Consider the following 11,043-nt stretch of genomic DNA (forward strand, 5'->3'; position numbering starts at 1 on the left):
CAGCCCCAGCCAGAGCAGCAGCACAGAGCTGCCAGCCTCAGCCAGGGCAGCAGCCAGGAGAACTCCCACTCGGGTGGGGAAGTGCTTTTGCAGCACGGAGCCATGCACACAGCAAATGGGGATCTGTCCCATCCCCATGCCACGTAGGACAGGGGTGCCAGGGCCAACCTCAGCACCGGCTCAGGCTGTGACGTGTCCGTCCCCTCTGCGCTGCGTCCCGTGGGGTGCTCAGCACCTGACAGGCTCCAAGGCGCAGTGAGCCCAAAGCATCTGGAAGCCAAAGGGTGTTTGGGCTGGTCCCAAGAGTGCATTTGGGGCACTGTGACTGTCGTCTTCCCTCAGCCTTCCTGGGAAAGGGAGCAGGGCTGGTGTTTTGACCAAAACTCTCCTCAGCCTGTGTCCGCAGGAGCCGCTCACTGCAGGGCGGCAAAGCAGAAGTGCTTTTGCTGGCTGCAGTGTTTTTGGTGGCTGCTGCAGACACGTTGCTTCCCTGTCCCGCTCAGGAAGTCACGCAGCAGGAGCGAGGGCAGTGCCAGGCACCTCTGGCCACCCACCAGCCCTGAGGCGGCACCTGCAGGCACCGAGGCTTCCCACGGTGTAGGCAGCAGAGGAGCAGCAGCAGGAGAGAGCTGAACGCTCGCAGAGGCTCTGGCAGCTGCACCCGGGGTTTGGCAGAGGGTAGAGGAAGCAGCAGTGGGGCAAGGAGACATTCCAGCGGTGAGTCACTGGGCAAAGCCACGGCACCGCGCTGCCCCTGTGGCCAGGGGCACTCCGTGGGGCAGAGCGGGCTGCTCCTGGCACAGCCCCACCGTGGCACGGGGCTCTGGGGACAGCCCCCTCTGTTGCGGCCAGAGAAAGCTGCAGCTGATCCAGGTGAGTGCTGGCAACTGGGCAGGACCCCCACTGACTCCTCACCTCACCCCCTCGGGCAGAGCTGAGTCAGCACACTCTCGGCAGCCCTTAATCTCTGTGTCCTGCTCCGTGTGGGTACCTCTGCCCCAGCAGCCCGGTCCCGGTGCTGCCAGGCTGCAGGATCCCTCCCCGCTGCCCGAGGCGGGGGCTGGATCCCACCCCTGGGTGAGCTAAAGGAAAGCGTGAAGCTGAATTGCCTGTTGCAATTTCCTGCCGCAGCTCATGGAGTGCAGCGTGCTCGGGCTGAGCTGTAGCTCTGCCCCGGCCACCACACCCCTGTGTCTGCCTTTGCTGTCCACAACTGGCCCTCCCTGGTTCCTCCTGCTCCTGGGGGGCTGCAGTGAGGCACAGCCCAGCAGCGGCTGCCTCGGGTGGAGCACCAGGACCCAGGGTTCTGTGGTGGGCTGTCTCTGAGCCTGTGGCACAGGGGTGGCTCTGGGGGGCTCGCTGGTGATTTGAGCAGTGCCTGAACCAGGACTGAGCAGGAGGGTGCTGACAGGGCACATGGGACCCTCACAAGGAGGGCAGTGGTGAGCCCCTGAGGGGTGGCTCTCCGGGGCTGAGCCTGCCCACGGTGCCCCTGGGCTGCCCCAGGAGCACTGCCTCTCAGCGTCCCTCTCCTCTTTTCTAGGCTGCTCACCATGACTGTGGCTGCTCTGCTCCTCCTGGGGCTGGGGCTGCTGCTGGGGGCAGAAGGCCAATGCTTCTTCAACCGCACTCAGGAGTACTGTGTGTGCTACAACCTGTCCCAGGAGAGCATGGGCAGCATCATTCAGTGCCTCGCCGCCACTGCCGTGGAGTTTCGGGGGGGAGAGCTGGAGAAATACGCAGCCTTCCCCATCGACGACCTGGACCCCTCTGCCATCGACATGCTGAGCTCCCTCCTCATCAGGAAAATCATTTTTGGTGACCTGCTGGTGCCCATGATGCTCCTCTCCCGGGTCCTGAGGTTCTTCTCCTATACTCAGGTGCAGGAGGTGGTGTTTGACAGCTGCGTGTTCCGGGGCAGAGGCGACTGGGCTGAAATGGCTGGCCGGTCCCTGCCCATCTCAGCCCTGAGCTTCCACAATGTGACAGGCACCCCAGTGGGCTCCGAGCAGGACCTGTCCGGGCTGGGCACGTGGCTGCAGGCGCTGCAGAACCTGTCTGTCACGGCCTCGCATGTCACCCGCCTGCCCTGCAGCACCGGCAGGCTGCTCACGGCCCTGCGCTCCCTGGACCTGGCGCACAACAGCCTCGGTGACGGGGAGCTGCCGACCACATTCTGCACGGGGGCTTTCCCTGAGCTGCGGGCCCTGGCTCTGCAGCACAACAACCTGACGTCCTACGGCAGCGTGTGTGAGAGCGTGCGGCTGCTGAGGGAGCTGCAGCAGCTCGACCTCAGCCACAACCGGCTCACAGCAGGCCTGGCCTCCTCCTGCCAATGGCCAGCGGCCCTCCGCGTCTTCAACTTGTCTGACGCTGGCTTGGATCGAGTGCCCGAGCCTCTGCCTCCCACTCTGGAAGTGCTGGACGTGAGCTGCAACCGCCTCCACGCCGCAGACATCTCCCTCAGCTCCCTGAAGCAGCTCTTCCTGAGCTACAACCTGCTGCAGGCCGTGCCGTGCCTCAGGAGCTGCCCAGCCTTGGACACCCTCCACCTGGACAACAACTCCCTGGCAGAGCTGCCGTGGGGCGAGCTGAAGCTGCTGCGGCACCTGCGGCGAGTGTCGGCAGCCGGAAACCCCTTCAACTGCTCGTGCCAGGGGGCTGGGGGGCTGCAGGCGCTGGCGGGCGCGGGGCTGCTGGGGCCGGGCTGGCCGCAGGCCTACACGTGCAGCTCCCCGCCGAGCTACCGTGGCCACCCGGCACAGGACGTGCCCGTTTCGGCGCTGCACTGCCACGGCCCCGCAGTTATCGGCGCGCTCTGCGCCGTGCTCACACTGCTCGGCGTGGCCGCAGCCGCCTGCCTGCTCAGGCACAGAGCCCGGCCCTGCCGCAGGGGCTGAGGGGCACACGGGCCCTTCCCGGCCCAGGCTCCCCTGAGCAGCGGCAGCGCTGTCCCCAGGGCTGTCCCGCAGCCTCTGCGCTGCAGCTGCCCATGGGGCTTTCCTACAGCCAGCCCCGGGTCCCCACGTGCCAGCGATGCCACCTGCCCTGAGCACCAATCACACAATCACAGCCACAGAATCATCACAGCAGGAAAAGCCCTTCAAAAGCCATTTCCTCTTGTCCTGTCATTCATGACTGAGGAGCAGAGCCTGACCCCGAGCTCCCTGCAGCCTACTGTCAGGGAGAGTCAGAGAGTGCTGCTGTCTCCCCTCAGCCTCCTCTCCTCCAGGCTCAACATCCCCATTCCCCAGCTGCTCCTCATGAGTTGTTCTCCAGCCCCTTCCCCTCCAGGCTGAGGTGTCAGGGTGTCTGTTCAGCTGCTCAGCTGCTGCTCAGCACTAAAGAAAACCCACAGAAGACAGGGGAATGAATAAACCCTCCCCCTGGACACACAGCAGTGGTAACGGCAGGCAAGAGCCGAGCTCTGAGGCACTGGCAGAGGGGCAGCCCCTCAAGTGTCACCTTGAAGAGGCTCAACCAGAAAGTTTGCAACTGATAAGAAGGAAATCGGTTTATTCTGGGTTATCCAGCAAACGTCTCATAGAGAGAAAAGTGATGATGGGATGCTGCGAGAGATGGGGATGCAAAACCTCCTGGGGAAAGAGCGGAGGGAGGGTCAGGGTGGGGGGCAAGGAACAAGCACAGGGCAATGGGGCTGGGGGAGCAGGGAGCTGGCTGTAGGCAGGTGGCACTGGCCTGGCCCCATGGCCCGTCTGCCCCTCATTAAAAGCTGTCCCTGCTCATTTACCTGTCACCTCACTCTGCAGGAGGGACCCTGGAGCGAGCACAGGCTGAAAAACCCGAAACTCGTCCTCCTGCAGCCCAGCCAGGGCTGTGCTGGGGCACGGGGCTGTGCTCGGTCACAGGGCTGTGCTCCTGGTTGGCACAGGAGCCCTGCCAGGTCTGCAGCCAGGCTGGGCCCTGCCCTGTGACTCTGGGATGCTGCCAGGGAACCGCCAAGCTCCACAGAGGGTTGGGGTTTGCCCAGGGCTCTGCCCTTCCCTGGCACCAGGGCTGGAAAAGCTGCAGGTGACTGAGATCTCTCCCTGCTCAGCCCTTATCTGTGCCTGGGCACCAGCACTCTGTGTGCCCAGGGTGTGTGGGATGGCAGCAACTTCCCTTCTGCCCCTCTGCCTGGCACAGCCCTGTGCCCACCACTCAGCCTGACACCTGCTGTCCTGGGGGCCTCTGGAGAGGGGCCAGCTCGTGAGCACCCCTGGGGTTGGGGCAGAACTCAGCTACACACCAGCTACCAGAACAGAGCGGGTGCTCCTGCCCCTCTGCGGCAGCCGCCTTCCTGCAGGGAGGACAGGCACATGTGTGTGTGTTCAACCCCAACTTTAATCAGCGTCTAGAGGCAGACACTGCTGCTCCAGTGCCCATATCAGCTGGGGTGTTTTCTCCCTTTTGGAGAGTGGCTGAAACAGCTCCCATCTTCCCCCCCACCTTGCCAACTGCTCCACACAGAGCCTGTGCCCAGGCAGGAAAGCAGCAGAGGTGGGAAGTGCCACCAGAAGCAAGGGGCTCAGGAGCCACTCTAGGGGCTGGGCGTGGCCCAAGGCACAGACTCTGCCCTCCCCTCTGGTCAGGGGCTCTCCCTTCCGCAGCCCCCTGCACCAGGAGCACTGCTGTGCCAAGGCAGCCCCAGCACAGGCACCCCTGGGCAAAGGCTGGAGCCGTACCTGGTGCGCCGAGGGCAGGCAGCGGCTACGTGGCCCCGTAGTACAGGTGCAGAGCGAGGCCGATGCACGAGACAGCGAGGAAGAAGAGGGGGGTGAGCTGCAGGTGGAAGAGGGTGACGGACAGCAGGGCATTGACCAGGATGGAGCAGGACACGACGAAGAGCCGCGTGATGTTGGTGCTGTGCTTCATGACCACGGACATGAAGAGGCCGTTGAGGGCCTGCGTGAGCACCACTAGCAGCGCCCAGGGGGAGAAGCCGCGCCAGAAGCCGCCCTCGGCGCCGCTCCAGGCGTAGCCAGCCAAGTTGAGCAGCACCCCAAAGGAGTAGAGGAAGAGGTTCTGCAGGCTGAGCGGCAGCTCCTGCGCCTTCAGCACGGCCTCGGTGTACACGGCCGCCAGCCCCGACAGCAGGCAGTAGAGGCCGAGCAGCAGCAGCCCCAGGGGGGTGACGTGCAGCTGCATGCGGGGTCCGGCGCCCGGCGCCCGCAGCCCCCCGCAGCTGTAGCTGAACCCCGCGGCCAGCAGCAGCAGCAGCGCCAGTCCCCGGCGCCGGCACGGCCGCTGCCGCAGCAGCACGCAGTGCAGCCCCGCCGTGCTCGCCAGCTTCAGGTTGCCGAGCACCTGGAAGGTGCTGGGGTCCATGAAGAGCTGCATGTGCACAGCCAGGTTGTTGTTGGCGGCGTAGAGCAGGGCGGGCAGCGCGAAGGGCGCAGCGTGGCGCCAGGAGCCGGCGGCCCGCGGCAGCTCCCGCTCCGTCAGTAGCAGCAGCAGCAGCGACAGCAGCAGCTTCGTGGCCTCCACCAGCACCACGACAGCGGCCGAGCTGAAGGGGATCCTGCCGTCCACCTTGCAGAGGGTGAGCAGCGGGGCGTGGGAGCCGTAGATGGCCACGGAGAGCAGCAGCATCAGCGCCCACAGCCCCCTGCGGAGCGCCCGTCGCAGCCGGGGCCAGCTGCTGGCAGCCCGCACGGGCTCCTGCGCCACCACGTCCAAGGACAGGCCATGTGCCATGGGTCGAATGAGCCTGAGCGCTGCACTCCTGCGGCAGGACAGGGGGTTCTGCCTCGCGCCAGGAGGGAGGCCGCAACAAAGCAGGTTCCCAGGGCGAGGCGTGTGAGAGGGCACGGAGCACGGGTGCTGAGCGTGGTGACGGCTCGGGGCAGCCTTTGTGTCACAGGGCTGTGGGGAGAGGGGATAAAAGCAGGTGGCAAATGGGCCAGGCTAACGTGGGGTAACGGAGTGCTGCCCGCTGCCAGCTCGCTATGACCAGCACCCCATGCCCAGACCTGCCGCTGCCTCTCCGTGAGCTGCTGCTGTCCCTGACTAGTCACGGCCTCTCCTCAGCGAGCTCCAGTAGTCACGCACCGTCTCCTCCACGTTGGGGACCGCGTAGTTCTGGGCAGCGTAGATGCCGGTGCAGGCCCCGGCCAGGAAGCCCAGCACAGCCGAGAAGCGCAGCTTGGCCACCACGTAGCCGGCCAGGAAGCCCTTGAGGAACGGGGAGGCCAGCAGCGAGCCGTCCTGCAGGAAGAGAGCGACTCAGCCTGGGCTCTGTGCCCTGGGGGCAGCGGGCAGGCAGCCCCAGGGAGGGAGCCCCAGCCCTGAGGAGCAGGGGACAGCGTTACCTGCCCCACGCCGGCCTGCACCTCGCCCTCCACACGCCGCTGCAGGCTCTCCAGCTGCTCCTTCAGGAAGGCCAGGTCCTTCAGCTTGGGCAGTGGGTCCTGCGGGGGACACACGGGCTCAGAGATGGGAAACACACCTCTGCCCTGGTTTCAGCTGGGATGGGGTTGATTTCCTCGCCAGTAGCTGCTGCAGGGCTGTATTTGGGGTTTAGGCTGAAGGCTGAGCCCAGAGGGACGTTTGGCTCTTGCTGAGCAGGGCTGCACAGCACCGAGGCCGTTCCTGCTCCTCACCCTGTGCCACCAGCCACTGGGCTGGGCTGGGGGGAGGCTGCTGTGTGCACAAGGACCTGGGAGGGAGCATGGCCAGGAGAGCTGTGCCCAGCCAGCCCCAGGGCTGTTCCATGCTATGGCAGTCATGCCCAGCACAGGCACTGGGGGGTTGGCAGAGGGGGGATCACTGCTGGGGCATTGCTGCACTGGGCAGCACTTGGCTGTGCTTGGGGCTGGTTTTTCTCCATTACTGCCATTCTACTTCATTCTTCTTACTGTTGTATGTTTTAATTTAGTAGTTACACTTGTTCTTACTCCCCATCCCACAGGAGCTGTGGGGAGGGACTGGGGGACTGCAGAGGCTGTGGGGCCACCCACCTGCACTCCTGTGCTGACACTCATGCTGTGTGTTTGCTTAAATGACCAGCAATGTGCACAAATAGGGAAGGGACTCAGGAAACCTTGAGCTTTGCAATTAGAACTAGCAAGAGCCAATTAATCCAAAAGAACATAGAACCATGGAGTTATTTTGGCTGCTAAAGCCTTTGAAGTTGCTGCAGTCCCAGCCCTGCCCTCACCCTGCCCAGCCAAGCACTGACCCCTGGCCCTCAGCACATCAGCTCCACAGCTTTGGGATCCCTCCAGGGCTGGGCACTCCCAAAGCTCCCTGGGCAGCCTGGCACAGGGGCTGACACCCCTCTCAGGGAAACAGTTCTGCCTCAGCTCCAACCTCCAACAACTTGAGCCCATTTCCTCTTGTATTATCACTCGTTACATGGGAACGAACTCCACCTTGCTACAGCCTCCTGTCAGGGAGTGTCAGAGGGTGCTCATGTCTCCCCTCAGCCTCCTCCAGGCTCAACATCCTCGTTCCCTCAGCCCCTCCCCAGCACCCCTGTGCTCCAGCCCCTTCCCCAGCTCCGCTGCCCCGCTGCAGCCCCTCGGTGTCCCTGTGGCAGTGAGTGAAGGGCCCAAGCCTGCCCACTCCAGCCAGAGCAGACCTGGCCCCTGCGGCCTGTCCCACGCCTCAAGGGAAAGTTCCGCTACCGACCGCCGGAGGGTCCTGAAGAGCCCCAGAAACCCTCCCGGGACACCGAGAGAGACTCCGGGCGGGTGCTTAGTAGGGATGCGACCCACGGTGACAGATTCCCCCCCCGCTCCCTGTCCCAGGGAGGCGGCTGCGGGACCCCCTGGGATTCCCCCCGGGACCCCCGGCGCCGCCTCCGCCTTAGCCCCGCTCACCTTCCCGTCCGCCATCTTGGCGCACGCGCCGCCCGCCGCCGCCGCCGCTCATTGGTCCGCCGGGAGCGTCTGACGCCACACGCACGCCCCACCCCCTGCCGCCGATTGATTGGACTGCAGGTAAACACGTGACGCCGACGTATCAAAAGAGGGGCGGAGCTTCGTGGGCGCCGCCATGTTGAGGCGGGGCGTGCCCGACCGGGTGCCGCCATGATGGCTTGGCGCGGCCTCTGCCTGAGGCCATGGCGAGCGCTGGCCGTCCGCAGAGAGCCCCAGCCCTTCACACCCAAGCACGATATGGGCTTCGGGAGGAACCGTGGGAGTGTTGCAAACGATGTGTTGAACGTGTATAAAAGTGCGGCTGCCGGGCTGTGGAGCCCAAAGCAGGCGCAGAAGGGCTGAGGGAAGGGCGTGTGGCAGCCCCACAGCCTGGGCTGGGCCACAAACCGCTCCCAGACTGCTCCTCAACAGCTTGCAAACAGCTCCCAAACTGCTCCCCAACAGCTCCCAAACTGCTCCCTAACTGCTCCCTAACTGCTCCCCAACAGCCCCCAAACAACTCCCAAACTACTCCCAGACAACTCCCTAGCTGCTCCCCAACAGCTCCCCAACTCCCAAACAGCTCTCAAACAGCTCCCAAACGAACTCCCAAACTGCTCCCCAACTGCTCCCCAACAGCACCCAAACACCTCCCAAACTGCTCCCCAACAGCTCCCAAACACCTCCCAAACTGCTCCCAAACACCTCCCAAACTGCTCCCCAACAGCTCCCAAACTGCTCCCTAACTGCTCCCCAACAGCTCCCAAACACCTCCCAAACTGCTCCCCAACAGCTCCCAAACTGCTCCCTAACTGCTCCCCAACAGCTCCCAAACAGCTCCCGAACAGCTCCCAAACTGCTCCCCAACAGCTCCCAAACAACTCCCAAACGAACTCCCAAACAGCTCCCCAACAGCTCCCAAACAACTCCCAAACTGCTCCCTAACTGCTCCCCAACAGCTCCCAAACAACTCCCAAACTGCTCCCCAACAGCTCCCAAACGAACTCCCAAACTGCTCCCCAACTGCTCCCCAACAGCACCCCAACAACTCCCAAACTGCTCCCCAACAGCTCCCAAACACCTCCCAAACTGCTCCCTAACTGCTCCCCAACAGCTCCCAAACTGCTCCCAGACATCTCCCAAACTGCTTCCCAACAGCTCCCAAACACCTCCCAAACTGCTCCCTAACTGCTCCCCAACAGCTCCCAAACTGCTCCCAGACAACTCCCAAACTGCTCCCTAACTGCTCCCCAACAGCTCCCAAACTACTCCCAGACAACTCCCAAACTGCTCCCCAACAGCACCCCAACAGCTCCCAAACACTTCCCAAACAGCTCCCGAACAGCTCCCAAACTGCTCCCCAACAGCTCCCAAACAACTCCCAAACAGCTCCCGAACAGCTCCCGAACAGCTCCCGAACTGCTCCCCAACAGCTTCCAAACAGCTCCCCAGCAGCTCCCAAATTGCTCCCCAACAGGTCCCAAACTGCTTCCAAACTGCTTCGAAATAGCTCTCAGACAGGTCCAGCAAGGCCACAGGGTGCCCCCAGGGACAGCTTTGTGATGTTAATATTCCAGCTAACAGCCCTTTGTCACCCCTCAGGGTGAAAGTGAGCTCAAAGGGCTACACAGCAGTATCTCTGTTCTCAGCTCCCCACCCAACCCTGTTGCTTTGTGCTGGGGAGGTGTGTGCTTCTGGGGTGTCTGTGAGGGGGATTTTGCCTCTTGGTGTGGGTGTTGGGGACAGAGATCTCTCAGGTAGCCAGTGCTGTGAGGAACTGATGTCAGCTTTCACAGGCATGGAATCAGTCACTTTGGTTGTTGAAGCCCTTGAAGCTGCTGGAGCCCAAGCCCTGCCCGACTCCTGCTGAGCCTGCCACTAACCCACTGCCCTCAGCAAAGCCACTGCCCTCAGCAAAGCCACAGCCCCCAGCAAAGCCACTGCCCGGAGCAAAGCCACAGCCCCCAGCAAAGCCACAGCCTTCAGCAGCAAAAAGAGTTGCAGCAGAAATAGAAAATGCAGTTTTTGCTGAACTCTAACAGTGGGTTGGGAGCAAGCTTTGCTGTTGGGGGCTTTGGTGACGCCCAGTGAGGCCCCTTCACATGTCAGGGTCTGCTCAGAGGGCCCAGGAGCAGATCCTTGTGTGCATGGGCCTTTCCTTGCCCTGGCTGGACAGGTTGGCATGGACAAGCCTCCCTTGCTTGCCAGCCCCAGCAGAGCATTCCTGGGAGCTCAGTCTGCAGGAGGATGGTGCTGGGATGTCAGCTACCTGGGGAAAACCCCGTTTCCTGCTCTTTTCTCCCAGCTGAGTGCAGAGTGCAGGCTCTGAACGTGGGGGTGTTGCTAAAAAGCATCACTGGAGGGCAGCACAGCACCGCTGAACCCTCCCTGCTGCTGCCCACCCACCCTCAGCTGCCCCACGGGCCCCTGCCCAAAAAGCAGGGGCATTCCCTCGCTGTGCCAGACACCGCATGCACACACAGAACAGAGGGATCTGGCTGCATCTTGGCACAGATGTGTGCACCTTAAACAGGGCATTAACCACTTCTTCCCTCTGCCAGAGGCTGTTTCCCAGGACAGGGCTCTGTCCTAACAGAAGAGCAGTTCCATTCCATCAGGTTCATCCCCTGGAGCAGCTGCTCATGGGTTCTCCTCCTGCTGCTGTGTCCACACCCCTCTGCCCACAGCTTCCTTCCTTTCAGGGCAGGGGTGCCCACTGTGCCCCTGCACAAAGTGTTCTCAGAGCACAGCCATCAGCCACTCACCTGCTCCTCAGTCATTACAGGGAGAGAAGACTGAAGGACACAAATACAAGTAGACCTTGACAAATCTCTTCAGCCATTGCCAGTCACCAGGAAGAGTGGCTTTTGGCTGCTTCTCTCCTCCTGGCCCTGGCACAGAAGCACCCTGCATTTTAAAGGCTCCACTATTTGACCTTTTCAAGCAATCAGAAAGTTTCAGCTCAAAGGGGCCCAAGTGTCAGGGTGGGTTTGTAGCCCTGAGGGGTGGAGGGGTGGGAGCAGAAAGGGAGCTGAGAGCAGCTCCTGCCCCTCAGCACCAGATGTGTCAGGTTCAGGGCTCCTTCAGACCTGTTTTGGTGATGCCACCGTTTGTATTCAGTACATGTTGAAAGTGTCAGGATTGATTCTGGCTCTCAGAAGGAAACACCACAGCCCAGGTG

At 62.7% G+C, this 11,043-nt stretch overlaps 2 protein-coding genes across 5 annotated transcripts; one reads left to right on the plus strand and one right to left on the minus strand.

Annotated features, from left to right (window-relative positions):
• Window positions 1–553: 553 nt before the first annotated feature.
• Window positions 554–3,654, plus strand: CD14 (CD14 molecule). 2 transcript variants are annotated; one of them, XM_062002704.1, is made up of 2 exons: window positions 554–717; window positions 1,544–3,654. In XM_062002704.1, the coding sequence occupies exon 2, from the start codon at window positions 1,554–1,556 to the stop codon at window positions 2,898–2,900; it is 1,347 nt and encodes a 448-aa protein (XP_061858688.1). In that variant the 5' UTR covers window positions 554–717; window positions 1,544–1,553; the 3' UTR covers window positions 2,901–3,654. The 2 variants fall into 2 exon arrangements, with proteins under 2 accessions (XP_061858688.1, XP_061858689.1); XM_062002705.1 differs by lacking the exon at window positions 554–717 and adding an exon at window positions 851–873.
• Window positions 3,500–7,873, minus strand: LOC133626075 (SLC35A4 upstream open reading frame protein). 3 transcript variants are annotated; one of them, XM_062002702.1, is made up of 5 exons: window positions 7,824–7,873; window positions 6,312–6,410; window positions 6,052–6,207; window positions 4,686–5,865; window positions 3,500–3,596 (listed from the first exon to the last, which is right to left on the minus strand). In XM_062002702.1, exons 1-4 carry the CDS (start codon window positions 7,836–7,838, stop codon window positions 4,711–4,713), a joined length of 1,425 nt encoding a protein of 474 aa, XP_061858686.1. In that variant the 5' UTR covers window positions 7,839–7,873; the 3' UTR covers window positions 3,500–3,596; window positions 4,686–4,710. The 3 variants fall into 3 exon arrangements, with proteins under 3 accessions (XP_061858686.1, XP_061858685.1, XP_061858687.1); XM_062002701.1 differs by having other exon boundaries at window positions 3,500–5,865; XM_062002703.1 differs by lacking the exon at window positions 3,500–3,596 and having other exon boundaries at window positions 5,778–5,865; window positions 5,973–6,207.
• Between the last annotated feature and the right edge of the window lie 3,170 nt (window positions 7,874–11,043).

Source organism: Colius striatus, chromosome 9, assembly GCF_028858725.1.
Source record: "Colius striatus isolate bColStr4 chromosome 9, bColStr4.1.hap1, whole genome shotgun sequence".
In the NCBI taxonomy this organism is placed as follows: Eukaryota; Metazoa; Chordata; class Aves; order Coliiformes; family Coliidae; genus Colius; species Colius striatus.